General features: G+C 56.1%; 1 protein-coding gene across 1 annotated transcript in view; it reads left to right on the top strand.

The window, feature by feature from the left end:
• STKLD1 (serine/threonine kinase like domain containing 1) overlaps positions 1 to 16,885 on the top strand; it is a 23,240-nt gene continuing 6,355 nt past the window's right edge. Inside the window, exons 1-10 of the mRNA XM_052648295.1 lie at positions 1 to 232; positions 5,568 to 5,654; positions 8,033 to 8,077; positions 9,326 to 9,400; positions 10,088 to 10,189; positions 12,640 to 12,710; positions 13,378 to 13,493; positions 14,952 to 15,070; positions 15,529 to 15,692; positions 16,176 to 16,306. Coding sequence (XP_052504255.1) covers positions 68 to 232; positions 5,568 to 5,654; positions 8,033 to 8,077; positions 9,326 to 9,400; positions 10,088 to 10,189; positions 12,640 to 12,710; positions 13,378 to 13,493; positions 14,952 to 15,070; positions 15,529 to 15,692; positions 16,176 to 16,306 — 1,075 coding nt within the window. The 5' untranslated portion in view covers positions 1 to 67. The remainder of the gene's footprint in view (positions 233 to 5,567; positions 5,655 to 8,032; positions 8,078 to 9,325; positions 9,401 to 10,087; positions 10,190 to 12,639; positions 12,711 to 13,377; positions 13,494 to 14,951; positions 15,071 to 15,528; positions 15,693 to 16,175; positions 16,307 to 16,885) is intronic.

The raw sequence follows: 16,885 nt of genomic DNA on the forward strand, positions 1-16,885 counted from the left end.
AGGACGCTGCAGCCGGCGCTGTTCAGGCAGGGAGAGCCCGGGTCGGCAAGCGAGCTCCCGGGGGCTGATGGGTGTCCCCCGGGTGGGGGACGAGCGCACACCGGACGCGGACCACACTGCGCATGCTCAGCCCGGGGTCGGACTGCGGCTCGGGCCAGAGGTGCACCCCAGCGCCCCGCAGAGGGACCGGGAGGCCGAGTCTTCCCCTGAAGACCCAATGGAAAAGTACCAGGTGCCGAGTGGTCCCCTGGCGAGTAGGCGGGGACGACGAGGGGCCGATGGTCAGGGCCGAGCCCGGGACCCGGTCCTGCTGCCACTACCCCCAGTTCCTACCGGTTTAACGGTCACAGTCCCCGTGGCCCCCAGGGGTCAAGAATCCGCCCCGCAATGCGAGGGACCCGGGCTCGATCCCTGGGTGGGGAAGATCCCCTGGAGGAGGGCACGGCAACCCACTCCAGTGTTCTCGCCTGGAGAACCCCATGGACAGAGGAGCCTGGCGGGCTACAGTCCACGGGGCTGCAAAGTGTTGGACAGGACTGAGCGACTAAGCCCAGCACACCTGAAAAGCCGCCCTGCTTCCACGTCTGACCCCAGGGAGGCAAGGCGCCCATGCTGAGCCAGCGTTTGCCTCTAGCTCATAGGTGACCTCCTGGGTGTCCTTTGCCCCTCTCCATTGGGTTTTCCCCTCTCTAAAATGACGGATGAAATTAAGGCCTCTCCAGTCTGAATATAGGATGCTAGGAAACCATCTCATCCTTTTTTCCCCACAGGTCCATGCGCTTCAGCTCCTGCAAACCCTAGAACATTCAGAATTCAACATCTGCAGCCCTCAGGCTCCTAAGACACCCTATCAGTAGTCCTCAGCTGGGGGAAACTGGGCCTTTTCCAGGGCTTGTGAAAATGTTTAGGGCCTAAAAAAATTCACAAAACAAAAGGAAAGTTGGAAAATAAAGAGAAATGAATGTTTCAGTTCCGTTCAGTCGCTCAGTTGTGTCCAGCTCTTTGCAACCCCATGGACTGCAGCCTGCCAGGCCTCCCTGTCCATCACCAACTCCCGGAGCTTGTACAGACTCATGTCCATTGAGTCGGTGATGCCATCCAACCAACTCATCCTCTGTCGTCCCCTTCTCCTCCTGCCTTCAATCTTTCCCAGCATCAGGTCAGTTCTTCACATCAGGTGGCCAAAGTATAGGAGCTTCACCTTCAGCATCAGTCCTTCCAATAAATATTCGGGACTGATTTCCTTTAGGATTGACTGGTTGGATCACCTTGCAATCCAAGGGACTCTCAAGAGTCTTCTCCAGCACCACAGTTCAAAAGCATCAATTCTTCCGTGCTCAGCTTTCTTTATGGTCCAACTCTCACATCCATACATGACTACTGGAAAAACCATAGCTTTGAGTAGATTGGGGGTTCCCTGTAGCTCAGTTGGTAAAGAATCTGCCTGCAACGGCAGGAGACCCCAGTTCGATTGCTGGGTCAGGAAGATCTGCTGGAGAAGAAACAGGCTACCCACTCCAGTATTCTTGGGCTTCCCTGGTGGCTCAGCTGGTAAAGAATCCACCTGGAATTCAGGAGATCTGGGTTTGATCCCTGGGTTGGGAAGATTGCCTGGAGAAGGGAAAGGCCCCCCTCTCCAGTGTTCTGGCCTGGAGAATTCCATGGAGTCTATAGTCCATGGGATCGCAAAGAGTCAGACATGACTGAGCGACTTTCACTTTGACTAGATGGACCTTTGTTGGCAAAGTAATGTCTCTGCTTTTTAATATGCTGCCTAGGTTTGTCATAGTTTTTCTTCCAAGGAGCAAGTGTCTTTTAATTTCATGGCTGCAGTCACCATCTGCAGTGATTTTGGAGCCCCCCAAAATAAAGTATCTCACTGTTTCTATTGTTTCCCCATCTGTTTGCCATGAACTGGTGGGATGGATGCCATAATCTTAGTTTTCTGAATGTTGAATTTTAAACCAGTTTTTTTCACTCTCTTCTTTCACTTTCATCAAGCGGCTCTTTAGTTTCTCTTCTTTTTCTGCCATAAGGGTGGTGTTATCTGCATATCTGAGGTTATTGATATTTCTCCTGGCAAACTTGATTCCAGCTTGTGCTTCTTCCAGCTCAGCGTTTCACATGATGTACTCTGCATATAAGTTAAATAAGTAGGGTGACAATATACAGCCTTGATGTACTCCTTTCTCAATTTGGAACTAGCTCATTATTCCAATCCGGTTCTGACCGTTGCTTCTTGACCTGCACACAGATTTCTCAGGAGGCGGGTCAGGTGGTCTGGTATTCCCATCTCTTGAGTAATTTTTCACAGTTTGTTTTGATCCACACAGTTAAAGCCTTTAGTGTAGTCAATGAAGCAGAAATATATGTTTTTCTGGAATTCTCTGGCTTTTTCGATGATCTGACGAATGCTGGCAATTTGATCTCTGGTTCCTCTGCCTTTTCTACATCCAGCTTGAACATCTGAAAGTTCTCGGTTCACATACTGTTGAAGTCTAGCTTGGAGAATTTTGAGCATCACTTTGCTAGCATGTGAGATAAGTGCAATTGTGTGGTAGTCTAAACATTCTTTGGCATTGCCTTTCTTGGGGACTGAAATGAGAACTGACTTTTTCCAGTCCTGTGGCCACTGCTGAGTTTTCCAAATTTGCTGGCATATTGAGTGCAGCACTTTCACAGCATCATCTTTTAGGATTTGAAATAGCTCAGCTGGAATTCCATCACCTCCACTAACTTTGTTTGTAGTGATACTTCCTAAGGCCCACTTGACTGCACTCCAGGATGTCTGGCTCTAGGTGAGTGATCACACCATCGTGGTTATCTGGGTCATGAAGATCTTTTTTGTGTACTTCTTCTGTGTATCCTTGTCTCCTTAATATCTTCTGCTTCTGTTAGGTCCATACTATTTCTGTCCTTTATTGAGCCCATCTTTGCATAAAATGTTCCCTCAGTATCTCTCATTGTCTTGAAGAGATCTCCAGTCTTTCCCATTGTATTGTTTTCCTCTATTTCCTTCCATTTATCAGTTGGGAAGGCTTTCTTCCCTCTCCTTGCTAGTCCTTGGAACTCTGCATTCTGATGGCTGTATCTTTCCCTTTTCTCCTTTCTCCTTTGCTTCTCTTCTTTTCACAGCTATTTGTAAGGCCTCCTCAGACAGCCATTTGAGTGTTTCAATTCAGTTCAGTCACTCAGTTGTGTCCAACTCTTTGCGACCCCATGAATCACAGCATGCCAGGCCTCCCTGTCTACCACCAACTCCCGGAGTTCACTCAAACTCATGTCCATCGAGTCAGTGATGCCATCCAGCCATCTCATCCTCTGCCGTCCCCTTCTCCTCCTGCCCCCAATCCCTCCCAGCATCAGAGTCTTTTCCAATGAGTCAACTCTTCACATGAGGTGGCCAAAGTACTGGAGTTTCAGCTTTAGCATCATTCCTTCCAAGAACACCTTTAGAATGGACTGGTTGGATCTCCTTGCAGTCCAAGGGACTCTCAAGAGTCTTCTCCAACACCACAGTTCAAAAACATCAATTCTTTGGCACTCAGCTTTCTTCACAGTCCAACTCTCACATCCATACATGACCACTGGGAAAACCATAGCCTTGACTAGACGGACCTTTGTTGGCAAAGCAATGTCTCTGCTTTTGAATATGCTATCTAGCCTGGTCATAACTTTCCTTCCAAGGAGTAAGCATCTTTTAATTTCATGGCTGCAGTCACCATCTGCAGTGATTTTGGAGCCCCTCAAAAATACAGTCTGACACTGTTTCCACTGTTTCCCCATCTATTTCCCATGAAGTGATGGGACTGGATGCCATGATCTTCGTTTTCTGAATGTTGCGCTTTAAGCCAACTTTTTCACTCTCCTCTTTCATTTTCATCAAGAAGCTTTTTAGTTCCTCTTCACTTTCTGCCATAAGGGTGGTGTCATCTGCATATCTGAGGTTATTGATATTTCTCCCAGCAATCTGGATTCCAGCTTGTGTTTCTTCCAGTCCAGCGTTTCTCATGATGTACTCTGCATAGAAGTTAAATAAGCAGGGTGACAATATACAGCCTTGACGTACCCCTTTTCCAATTTGGAACCAGTCTATTGTTCCATGTCCAGTTCTAACTTGCTTCCTGACCTGCATGTAGGTTTCTCAAGAGGCAGGTCAGGTGGTCTGATATTCCCATCTCTCTCAGAATTTTCCACAGTTTATTGTGACCCACACAGTCAAAGGCTTTGGCATAGCCAATAAAGCAGAAGTAGATGTTTTTCTGGAACTGTCTTGCTTTTTCCATGATCCAGCGGATGTTGGCAATTTGATCTCTGGTTCCTCTGCCTTTTCTAAAACCAGCTTGAATATCTGGAAGTTCACGGTTCACATACTGCTGAAGCCTGGCTTGGAGAATTTTGAGCATTACTTTATTAGCATGTGAGATGAGTGCATTTGAATGTTTACCAAATGCATAAAATGTCCACTTTATTAAATGTTAGAGTCGGTCTTTGTAAAAAGATTCATTAATCTGACAATGATTCGTTAAGTTAGGTTTTGCTCAGTTTATGAGAATCCCGTTTTGTGTTGGAGCGACATGGGTGGGGGGAGGGTGGGGGGTGGGAGGGTCTAGGGTGGGGAGTGAGCCAGTGGTAAAGCAGACGAGTTTCTGGGTGACCAGAGAATTTTAAAAACAAAGTTACTTTTTAAGAGGACAAAAAAGCCTTGATCTGAGACACTGGTCCATTTTACTGTTTCATTTGCCTGCTGAGAGTGCCTGAGTGTGAGCCTTCTTACAGGGGCGTGAGTTGCTCAGGTCTCCGCCCCTGCCACCCCCGAGAGGCTTCAGGCTGCAGGTGCTGGGTTACAGAACCCTAAAACTGCTCTGGACTCTGAGGGTCCGTAGACTGAGGGCCCCACCACCTGGACGAAGTCCTCTGCCTCCTGCAGCCCCCTTTCCTTCATCCTCTGACAAATGTGCTCGCGCCACCCAGCCTCCTGTGTCCACGCACCATCTCTGGAGTCAGGCTCCCGACTCCCAGGCCAGGCCAGGCCCTCTGAGGTACTGGTACTGTACCCTTGGGCAAGGCCCCAGCTCCTGGGGTCTCAGTTTCCTCCAGTGTAAATGAGGAGACAAGCAACAGTGCCAACTGTGTGGGTGGCTGTAAAGCACTTGGCACATGCCAGGCTCACACGGGCCGTGGCTTATGATTGCACCAATTGTGGACCAGTTACTTTCTTGTTTGGCGGCCCAGTTTGGAGGTGGCCCCTGAAAGCTGGGATCCTAAGGGGCTATAGCGAGTGAAGAAACCGTCTGCCCCAGGGAGGTGCTGGCTCTCGGACGGCTGGCTGGTCCTAACCACAGATTGGAGAAGGGGCCTGGGGTGGTGGATGGAGCTCCAGAATCGGCCCCTGAGAGACGGGCTCAGGTTCTGCCTTTGCAGGCCTCCTCAGCCTTCTGGGTCATTTCCTTCTTTGCCAGCCCACGAAGAAACTTAGGAGGACCAGAACAGACCCTGGAGGTGGGCACACTTTGGGAAGTGCACAGATGGGTACGTTTTCCTGAAAGCTTCTCTTTTGCTGGCAGATTTTGGACTGGCTGAATCCTGGGGCTTTGGGGGTGAACCTCGTGGTAGAGGAGACAAAAACCAAAGTCAAACACGTGATAAAGCAGGTGAGAGGCCGTGCCTGAGGCACTCCAGTGGGGCCATGCCCCAAACACACACGGACCTCCCCTATGCTAGAGGAAGGCTTCCTCATACAACCGCCGGGTTCCTGTCTGCCAGCAGCCCTGGAGGCAATCCAGGGGTGGCGAGGGGCTGTGGGGGGAGCCGTGGGGGTGGTATGAGGCTCCTTGGGGTTCCCTGGAGACTCAACTCTTCCACCTCGATGCGGGAAGGAATGCTCATGTTTATTCCAGCAGCAACCACCACCATACTCCCCATTTACACGGACACGGTGCGAGGCATCATTGTCATCTTGTTTAACCGCCCACCAACTCAACAAAGTGGGACCGATGACCCCTCTTTATAGCCAAGGATAAGGAGGCTGGTTGGCATTACTGACTCAATGGACATGAGCTTGAGTGAGCTCCAGGAGTTGGCGATGGACAGGGAGGCCTGGCGTGCTGCAGCCCATGGGGTTGCAAGGGGTCAGACATGACTGAGCGACTGAGCTGAACTGAACTGAAGAAGGCTGGCTGGGGAGTAGGGGCAGGGACTTGCTCAAGGTCACACAAGTCTAAGGGCAGGGCACCAACCCTGTGCCCTTCCCCTACCTCCTCACCAGGGCTGGTACGGCAGGGTGCAGTGCGTGCTTCAGGGGCATGTGCAGTGTGCCTCTTGGCATGTCCAGGCCCAGGTGGCCCAGAAGAGTGGAGGGTCGAGGCCAGAGCTTTGCTGCTGGCTGCCGCCAACACCCGTCCGCTGTGCCAGGCCTCCTGTCTCTGCAGCAGTTCCCCCGAGGCAGCCAGGCTGGGAATCCGTACCAGCCTCCTGCCCCTTTGTGGGCTGGCTTTGAGGACTGACCCCCCAGCTATCCACTCAGAACAACAAGCGCTAACATTTTCTTGGTTTTTCACTCTGTAGAAGCCACTCTGATAGGGCTTCCCTGACTCCGTGGTAAAGAATCCGCCTTTACAGGAGACTTGAGTTCAATCCCTGGGTTGGGAAGCTCCCGTGGGGGAGGAAATGGCAACCCACTCCAGTATTCTTTCCTAGGAAATCCCATGGACAGAGGAGCCCGGCGGGCTCCATGGGGTCTATAGCATCAGAAAGAGTCACAGACAACTTGGTGACTAAACAACAATAAGCAACTCTGATAAACAATCTTACGGTTAATTTTTTTTTGAGGATCTGTGATCTCCTTGGGATAAATTCCTAGAAGTGGGATTTCCAGGTCAAAAAGAGGTGATAATTTTAAAGCTCTCAGTATGTTTTTGGCCAAAATGACTTAAGCACAAGCCCCTGAGCAGAAGAAGGGGACGCACAGCGCACCCATTTCAGGGTCTTCACGTGGGTCTGGGAGCCACTCTCTAACTGCAGTTTCCTCTGTGATCAGCTGATTACAGGAGTTCTCCGTTGGTAGATCTTATGAGCAGAAGTTCTGGGTGAGGATCTGGTAAGATGCAGGGACACTGTGCACCCACAGTCGCTGCCACCAAGGCTGGCGCAGAATGGAAGCTGGTGCCCCTCTGCCCAGAGTGCCCTGCCTCCCTCGGCACACGTTCCGCAGCAGCCACGTCCAGCGCCGGGGACAGCCCCCCTGACCCGAGTGAGAAATGCAGGATAAGGCTGGCACTTTGCCAAGCTCTTTGGCTCTGGGGGCGACACATTGTTTTCTTTCCGGCTTTCAAAATGGTCTGAAAATGGTTAATGATGCTTTGGAGTTTATGTTATGCTGTCCTAAACTTATCCTTGCAATAGGAGCAAAGATGATCTCACTGCTTAAAGTATTTCTGGATCCATCCCTTAGAGCCTCTCCAGGCCCATCTGGTGCTGTGTGGTGGGTCATGAATGATAGGAGCTTGGCACCCCTGGTGAATAATGGTGGTGGTGGTGATGATGGTAGTGATGCTGATTTTGATGGTGGTGGTGATGGTGGTGGTGGTGATGATGGTAGTGACTGGGATTTTGATGCTGGCGGTGGTGGTGATGGTGATGATGATGGTGATTTTGATGGTGCTGGTGGTGGTGATTTTGATGGTGCTGGTGGTGGTGACAATGGTGATTTTGATGGTGCTGATGGTGGTGGTGATGGTAGTGACTGGGATTTTGATGGTGGTGGTGATGGTAGTGACTGGGATTTTGATGGTGGTGGTGATGGTAGTGACTGGGATTTTGATGCTGGCGGTGGTGATGGTGATTTTGATGCTGCTGGTGGTGGTGATGGTGGTGACGACGGTGATTTTGATGGTGCTGGTGGTGGTGACGACGGTGATTTTGATGGTGCTGGTGGTGGTGGTGATGGTAGTGACTGGGATTTTGATGCTGGCGATCTTGATGGGGGTGTCCACTGCGTGTCGACTGACCGAGCTCTCCTGTGCTCCTCCAGGTGGAGTGCATTGATGAGCATCAGGCCAACGAGGCCCTGGAGGAGGTAACTCTGGGGGATCAGCTCTCCAGAGGGTGTGATGCAGGGCGCGCGGAGCCTGCTCGGCACCCGCCTGTGGAGTGAAGGGTGGGAGCTGCTGGGGGCTTGGAGAGTTAGGACCAGCTCTTGGCTGCTGCTGTGGAGCCAGGTACCCCAGGTCATGACGGGAGTCTGTGCCCCAAACATTTATTTCTCAATCCAGGTGCTGACAACTTAGAATATATGTTCTCAGAGAAGATTACCTTTAAATGTTGGCTAGGTCCCTAGGCTGTTCTACCAATAACCATCTTTTAAAAGATCTTTTTCTTTAATTATGAAAGTATCAGTTACAACAGAAAATTTGGAAAATAGAGAATTGTTTAACGAAGAAAATATAAACTCTTTTACATTCCTTAGATCTGCCTGTCGGCACTGACGGTAACATCCGGATTTATAATAAGAGCAGAAACAGCTGCGTATACTTCAGTTTGCTGGGCAAAGGCTCTGAGTTGTTTGAATTTTACACAAAGCTAAATGTCTCCCCTTCCATCTAATGGCCACCCGTTTCTCTTCTTTCTGGAATCATGAGCTTTTGAGCTTTACCAGCAGCTATTCCGTGCACAACATGTCTGAGGCACAGTGGTGGACCCAGGTCACATTCATGGAAGAAAGAAGTGGGGGGCCATCCCATACCCCCGCAAGCATCACCGCCGGCCCTCACTCCCTCCCACGTCTTGCTAGGCCACTGCCTTTCACACCCAACCTGCCATCATGAGCAGCTGTCCATCTGGCTCCAAGTTGCTAAGGAAGCCACTTCTGCCGCCTAACTGCGATCGTTCTCAAAGCACTTGGAGCTGAGGGCAGGGGCCTGGGACCTGTAGTGCCCACTGCCAGGAGGCCAGGGGGCCAGGGCACAGCAGTACCCCCCTCCCCTTGGCCACACCCCCTTCCCCAGACATCCCGGACTCTGCTTGTTTCCGGCGTGCCAGGCATTCTGCCTGCATCAGCTCACCCGGTCCCCCTGACACCCCACGAGGCAGATACCATGGGTACTGCTCTTTCCAGATGGGGCTGGGCAGCTCAGAGAGGTTGAGGAGCCTGTCCTCAGTCACACAGCACAGCCAGCACATCCTGGAGACAGGACTTACCCCGGGCCATCTGGCTCCTAACCTCCGGGCCGCCCACCCTCCCGGGACCCCACCCCTGCCCTGGGTAGAGGAGCTGGCTGAGAGGCGGTCTTCCCCACACCTCCATTTCATCTGCCCTTGTCCACAGCTGATGCCGCTGCTGAAGCTTCAGCACGCCCACATCTCCATCTACCAGGAGCTCTTCATCATGTGGAACAGTGAGGTGGGTCAGAGCCGGCCCCGTGGACTCGGCAGGCACAGAGGGCCCCCCACCCCGCGCCAATGGCAGGACCTCTGCGGGGCACACCCGGCTCTGCACCCTCCGGGCCATGCAGGGCTTCTGGGCAGCATCTCACCTGGGACCCTACACCCCCCCGGTGTGGGGCTCATTATCCCACTTTCCAGGGAAAGGCTGGGAGAAACCAGCTGGCAACAACCCAATGTCTCTCAAGTCTGGGCCTGGCAGCCCCTAAGCCCTGCGCTGGGTCCCGGTGGTCATCTGACTCCTCGTCTTTCCAGGGACCCCGAGGCCTGCCTGCCGGTTACTCCAGACGGGGTTGAGCTGGGGGCTGCTGGGTCCCGTCTCCTTCAGAGGGAGTGGGTCTCAGCTGAGCCCTAAGGGATGAAGGTGCCAGGGCCCCAGGCGCCATGGCCCGCGTGTGCTATGGTGGACTCATGCACCTTTAAGAGAAGCCCAAGTGGGGCAGGAGGGGGGAGTCACTCGAGATGGGCCGTGTCCAGCCCCTGGGGGTGGGGGCAGTGCTGGCGTAGCCACCGCCGGCCCAGGGGAGGAAGGTCCTGGAGCGGTGATGGCCCAGGAGGTCCCAGGCCTGGGCTGCCCGGGGCCCGAACTTGGCACCCGGCTAAGGGGGCCGGGCGGGACCCGGCTAAGGGGCTGTGTCCCCAGCAGACCTCCTCTCTCTTCCTCTGCCTGGTGATGGAGCACCACGAGGGAAGCTTCCAGAACGTCATTGAGAAGAACAGGGCGGCAAAGACAGCCATGGACTCCGAGGTGAGACAGGCTGTCAGGGGCGCCAGGCCTGGGGCCCACCTGGACCGTGTGAGGCCCCACAGCGGGGGCAGAGGGGCACGGGCAGAGCGGGGGGCAGGCACCACTGGAGCCCGGGCTCATTTCTTCTGACGCTTATGAGTGACGGTATTTGCCTACCATAATGTGCACAGATCTTAAGTGTAGAGTGGGCTGCGTTTTGCATGGGCAGACACTTCATCCCCGCCTCCCATGAGGTCAGAGTGCTCCTGGCCCTCCAGACGCCCCCAGCCGGTGCCAGGGCTTGACTGCCGCCTCTGGAGATGCCCCGCTGTCCCTGAAGTTCCCACAGACAGGCTCGGACAGCATGGCGTTCGCTTGTGTCTGGCTCCTCCTGTCCGTCCTGGTGCTTTGAGATTTACTCACCTGTGAGTGTGTCAGGCGACTCATGCCTGACTCACACCAGGTGATGCTTCTGAACTGTGGTGTTGCAGAAGACTCTTGAGAGTCCCTTGGAGATCAAACCCGTCAATCCTTAAGGAAATCAGTCCCGAATATTTCTTGGAAGGACTGATGCTGAAGCTGAAGCTCCAATACTTTGGCCACCTGATGCAAAGAACTGACCTGATGCTGGGAAGGATTGAAGGCAGGAGGAGAAGCGGACGACAGAGGATGAGATGGTTGGATGGTATCACTGACTCGATGGACATAAGTTTGCGTAAACTCTGGGAGTTGGTGATGGACAGGGAGGCCTGGTGTGCTGCAGTCCATGGGGTCGCAAACACTCAGACGTGACTGAGCGACTGAACTGAACTGGGTGTCAGGAGAGCATGGCTGTCCACGGCCAGGTGCGGCTCCATCGGATGGCCGCATCTCTGTCGCGCACCTGGTCCAGGGCTGAGAGCATCTGGATTGCTTCCAGTTTGGGGCTGTTGTGAGCAAGGGCCGCCACGAACACTGCAGGGCGCGTGTCTGATGGAACGAAACATCCGTTTCCTGGGGGAGTCCCTCGGCGAGGAGTTGCCGGGTCAAAGAGTGGCTGCGTGCGCTGCTGCGGCCAGCGTGCCAGGTTTCCTGGACGGTTAGTTGACTTGGTGTTGGCCCTCAAGGCGCGGCCCTCGGGCCGTGCCTCCCGGCCACACTGCTCCGTGTCGATCTTCTTCCTCGCGTTTCTTCGCGTGGCTGTGCCGGGTCTCAGTGGAAGCATGCGGGATCTTCAGTCTTCCCTGGGGCACGCGGGATCTCTAGCTGTGGCGTGTGAACGCTCACTTGCGGTGTATGGGAGCTCATTCCCGACCAGGGATCAAACCCACACCCCCAGCATTGGGTGCACAGAGTACTAACTGCAGGACCGCCAGGAAAGTCCCAGCCTTCTTGGTTTTAACTAAAAATCACATTTCAGCTTCACTGATTTTGAGCGTGGCCATGGTGAGCTCTTTTTGGTCGTTTGGATATCGTCTTTGGTGTCTGTCCAGGCCCTGGCCCGTTTAAACACGGTCGCCCATCTTACTGATTCGTACAAGCTGTGTCTGTATTCTGGACACGGTGTCCAAGCGTCTCCTCCTAGTCTGCGGCTGCCGGTTCACTTCCTTAGCTGTCACCAGCTGCGGTTCATCAGTGTTCCCTCCGGTTGGTGCCTTCTGAGCCCTCGGGGAAGCTGCTCTTGGCCCAGGATTAGGGTAATGTCTTGCTCAGTTGTCCTCAGACTGGCTCTATCTCGCTTTCACACATAGGCCTGTGACCCACACCACACGACATTTGCTCTGCACACACCTCTGTTCTGTGGGCCTCTGGGAACCGTCTCCCCGCTGGCAGTGGGTGGGTGGTGGTGGGGTGTTCCGAGGGGCACCCGGCTCCTCTCCCAAGGTGGGCCTCAAGACAGGCTCAGAGTGGGTTTCAAACTTTCTGTTTGCAGAACGCTGTCAAGCACAGGATGTTCTCAGAACCCCAGTAAGGAGATCAGAGGCACTCTACTCAGGGGCCTGGGGTCAGTGGGAGTAGGAAGTCCGAGGTCCTGCCCCTCAGCTCCTCTCTGGCACCCTGGGTGAGGTCCAGGATCCTAAGGAACACGGTGTGAAAACCACTGCCCTAGAAACTACATGGATCTTGTTGCTGACACAAACTGCTTCCAGGATATTCTCAGGGCTCTTTTCACACTAATGACCTGGACAGGAAAGTCCCAAGTGAGAGCTGAACACTCAGCATCTCTGGCACCCTCGAGGGGTGGGGTGCAGGTAGAGCTGGAACCCAGGGCCTTGCAACTGACGAGGTCTTGCTGTCCTGAGAGCCCCCACGCAGCCCGCAGCAGAAGCTCCCGTGGTGGCTCTGAGCTGTTGGCCACTGGCTTCAGGCCCATCTCGACCCACAGGGCAGAAACGGGCCATGACCCCATGGGCTGTGCTGAGTAGCCCCCGAGCTGCCTGTGAAGGGCGGGTGCTTCCCGGCCGCCCATCCCGGCGTCTCTTTCTCCCCAGTGGCTGCAGAACATGCTGGGCCAGGTGCTGGACGCAGTGGATTACCTGCACCACTTGGACGTCATCCACAGGTGAGCGGGTGGCCAGGCCCCTCCTGGGGGTGGCACCTCCCGGGGCAGCGTCTGCCAGGGGCAGGCCCATGGGAGGGAGGGGCGCCTGGACGAGGGCGGGCCCTGCTCCTCCCGGAGCACCTCCCAGACTCAGAGGGAGTGCCACCCCTTCCGCGACCCTCCCCAGGCACACAAGGGGCAGGAGGTTCTAAAGTGCAAGGAAAGAAGCAGAGAGCACCCATGGCCTCTGGGCCCTCCCAGGCCGAGCTTTTGACTCTGGGAGTCGCAGCAGCAGTGCAGCTATGCTCTAGAGTCATCATCAGAAGGACCCGTCCGTGTTTGAAGGAGAGAAAACCACGTGAACCAACACAGGCCGGGAGCATTTGCGATCCTGTTAAAGTCACTCGTGGGAGCCAGGCCCCAACAAGCTCTCAGCTGAGATCTGGAAGGCTGGCGGTGAAGGGACCGCGGGCGGATCGCCCGTTTCCCTGCTTGTCGTTGCCTTGTTTTCCCCATTTGAAGTGACTGAGTGTACTCACACTACGAGAAGTGTTATTTAAAAGTGGTCCCAACAGGGCATTTACTGAGGCAGGAGAAGGGATGGGGGCCCTAGGTGTGGTGGGAGTGGAGGGTTCGCAGACACGGCCCCGCCAGGCAGCGGGTTGAAGGGCGCGCCTCTCGGTTGCAGGAACCTCAAGCCCTCCAACATCGCCCTCGTCAGCAACGACCACTGCAAACTGCAGGATCTGAGCTCCAACACGCTCATGACCGACAAGGCCAAGTGGAACGTCCGGGCGGAGGAAGGTGGCTGGCCACCCCGGCTGGGGGCAGCAGTGGCTGGGAGCAGTGGGGGCTGTTCCCTCGAGAGGGGTCTAGGGCAAGGGCCACTCTAGGAGCTGGAACAGGGCAACAGCAAACCTCTGCTTGCTCAGAAGGTCCCCAGAGACTGCCCCCCCAGACCCCTGTGGACTCCACAGAGGCCCCCTTGCCTGGGCTGTAACCGAGCAGGGTGCAGCCAAGGGGTGGGACGTACACAGGGTCCCGAAGACACCCAGAAAATGTTCCCCTTCATGGTGGGGGAGGGAGGCCTCCACAGGAAGGAGGGGGAGGGACGCGCGGGGAGGGCTGGTGGACGCCGGGCACCAGATCGGGTTGTTTCATTATTTATCTGTGGCCACGCGGGGTCTCCATCGCTGCATGGCTTCCTTTAGTTCCAGACGGTGGGGGTTGCTCTCTACATGTGGTGTGCCGGCTTCTCTTGTTGCGGAGCACGGGCTCTAGGCATACAGGCTTCAGCAGTTGTGGCCTGCGGGCCCTGGAACGTGCAGGCTTCATGAGCTGCACCTCGCAGGCTCCAGAACTCGGGCTCCGTAGTTGTGGTACCCAGGCTTGGTTGCTCCGCAGCCTGTGGGGTCTTCCCGGACCAGAAATTGAACCGGTATCCCCTGCACTGGCAGGCGAGTTCTTATCCACTGCATCACCAGGGAAGCCCCTCGGGTTGGATTTCTTTACTGACCCTCAGGGTAACCCAGGAGATGGTAGAGGTAAGAATCAGAGAGACGTTTCTATCCTCCGAAAAGACCACAGGGCAAAGGGAGCTGGGCTTCAAGCCTAACAGCCATCAGGGCGGTGAGAGGAGATGGTGGCTCTCCACGGGAGAACGGCAGAGTCCTGGGCCGGCAGGTACTGGTGGCATGCTGCCCTTGGGCGGGTGAGAAGGTGGCTAGACATGCAGACAGATGGACAGGTGGATGGACGGGTGGGCGGGCGGGCAGGTGCATGGATGGGCCGGTCTGCTGGTAGTGTGAATGGCAGGGGTCCTTGGAGCCCCCCTTTACTTTGTCTGGGCAGTGAGGGTCCAGAAAAGGAGGGGTGCCCGAGGTGGGTCAGGCCCTGAGAGCTGGACAGGGACCCTGTTCTGCTGGCTCCCCGTTTGGGCTTCAAGTTGAGGAACTGGAGCAGTGCACCTAGAGCTTTGCCTCGAGGTCCTGGCATGTAGAGGCAAGATGCTGAACGAGCACGCAGGTCTCAGCCTTCCTGGAAACGCCCCGTCCAAATGTTCCTGCAGCCACCATGGGCTCAGGGGCGCACACACCTGGCCTGGTGGGCCCCAGCCTCACGGGCCAGGATCTTACTGACCGGGGCCTCAGACAGCATGTCTCTCCCTCCCCCGAGGAGAGTGACCAGGGGCCCATTTTCAAGCTGCTTGCTTCCCTGGGGTGCACAGGACTCATGCATGGTCCGCCTCGCTCCTGCCAACAGACCCCTTCCAGAAGTCCTGGATGGCCCCCGAAGCCCTCAGCTTCTCCTTCAGCCAGAAGTCCGACGTCTGGTCCCTGGGCTGCATCATCTTGGACATGGCCAGCTGCTCCTTCCTGGACGTGAGGGCCTCCCGCCCGCCCCCGCCCCTCAGGCCCCGGGAGCCCACCTTGGCCCTGAGAGGGGCGCACGCTCCCCAAGGCATCCTCCTGCCATGGGTGTGCCCCGTGTGAAGCCCCCGGCGCTCCACCCCTCTGGGCCCTTGTGTGGGGGCGATGCTGGTAACATGCCGACCTGCCCGCCACAGCCGCCCCGCCCCTCAGGACGAGATCCGCCGAGTTCAGGTGCGCTACCCAGCCCAGCGTGGGGTCCCGGCCGTGGAGGGAGGTTGTCCCCACTCCCTCCGGCCAGTGAGACGGCCACTGGCTTTTCTCCGAACCAGCATTTCTTTGGACCAGAACTCTGGGGCACAGGGGGCCTCCATGCCTTCCTGACAGCGGCGGCCACCGCAGCTCTTTCTGCCCGGGGTCAGGCCTCCTCCCTCCCGCAGGGAGAGCGCACACGGTCCTCTCTCCCCCAGACGCTGGGAGCCATGCGCCTGCGCAGGTCCATCCGGAGCTCCCCCGCCAGCCTGAGCGGCGTCCTGAGGACCATGGAGGAGAGGAAGGTCCCTGATTCGAAAACCTTCCAGGCCCTCTTGCCGCTGATGCTCCAGGCCGACCCCGCCGAGCGAGTCACCGTGAGGTGAGCTCAGTCGCCGGGGTCCCACCTCACTCTTGTCTGTCACTGTCTTCCCCTCTCAATCTCTCAGCGGCCACTTAGGGTTTCAGTGCCACAAAGTGCTTCATCCACAGACAGTGGCTCCTCCGAGCTGGGCCATCCCAAACTGTGGCCGCGTCTCTGAGCCCTGACCCTACAGGGGCCATGGCCCCGGGCTCAGGAGCATGTTTGAACTCTAAGGTATTTTAAAGTCAGAAGAACAAAATGATCCATCCCGAGTTCTGTTCACCTTTCCTTCAACACAGCCGGGAATTTTTTTTTTTTCGGTCTACATTATGGAGGGAGGGGCCCACTCGGGTGCGAGTGCTGGGTCCCTCCTGGACGGGACATGCTGGGGCGCCCGCTGTGAGAGGTGCTTGCAAAGTGGGCGCCCACAGAAGGTGGAGGCCACGCAGCTGCCGGCGAGCGGGGTGCGGGCGCAGGCGGCGGTTCTCTGCTCCTCCCCAGGGACGTGATTCACTTCACCTTCGTGCGCAGCAACTTCCGGTCCTCCGGCATCGCCCAGGTGCTGCGCCGGCAGGTGGTGCCCGAGTTCATCATCGACATGCTGCTGGAGAGCAACGTGGCCAGCATCTTCGGTGAAGACGGGGGCCCAGGGGCCGGCACAGGGGGGCCACGTGGCCTCTTTATAAAACTGGGGGTCCCCGGGACTGCTCCTCCCGTGTGGCCAGTGGGCTTGCCCCTCATCCATCCCAAGCGTGGCCCTGCTCAGTAGACCCCTCCACCGGGGCCACACCTCTGCTCTTGGGTGGACGGTGGGTCTGGAGGTCACCTTCAGTTCAGGCCTGGCTCCACCCTCCAACCCCCTTGCCCCTGGTGTGGGTGGGCCATTCACTCCCTCCTCCCCTTCAGTGGCCCCCTGCCTGGGCTACGACAAGGCACTCCCTCCCACCCACCTACCCCCAGCGGACCACCGCTGCCTCCCTTTCTGGGGAAGGGGCACCCCCTGGGTCCTAGCTGCCCAGTCTCCCCGTCTCGTGGTCATGGGCTTTGAAGGCGGACAGGTGGGCCAACTGGACCCACCACTCGCTAATTGAGTGGCCTGGAGGGAGTCGCCCGAGTTGAGCCCCCTGGGTGCGTGCTAAGGCTGACCCTGGACTTTGGCCTGGTGGCTCCGCCCAGGAGGTGGGGATAAGGGCGTGGCCTCACGCCTGGTC

Source organism: Budorcas taxicolor, chromosome 11 (assembly GCF_023091745.1).
Source record: "Budorcas taxicolor isolate Tak-1 chromosome 11, Takin1.1, whole genome shotgun sequence".
NCBI lineage: Eukaryota > Metazoa > Chordata > Mammalia > Artiodactyla > Bovidae > Budorcas > Budorcas taxicolor.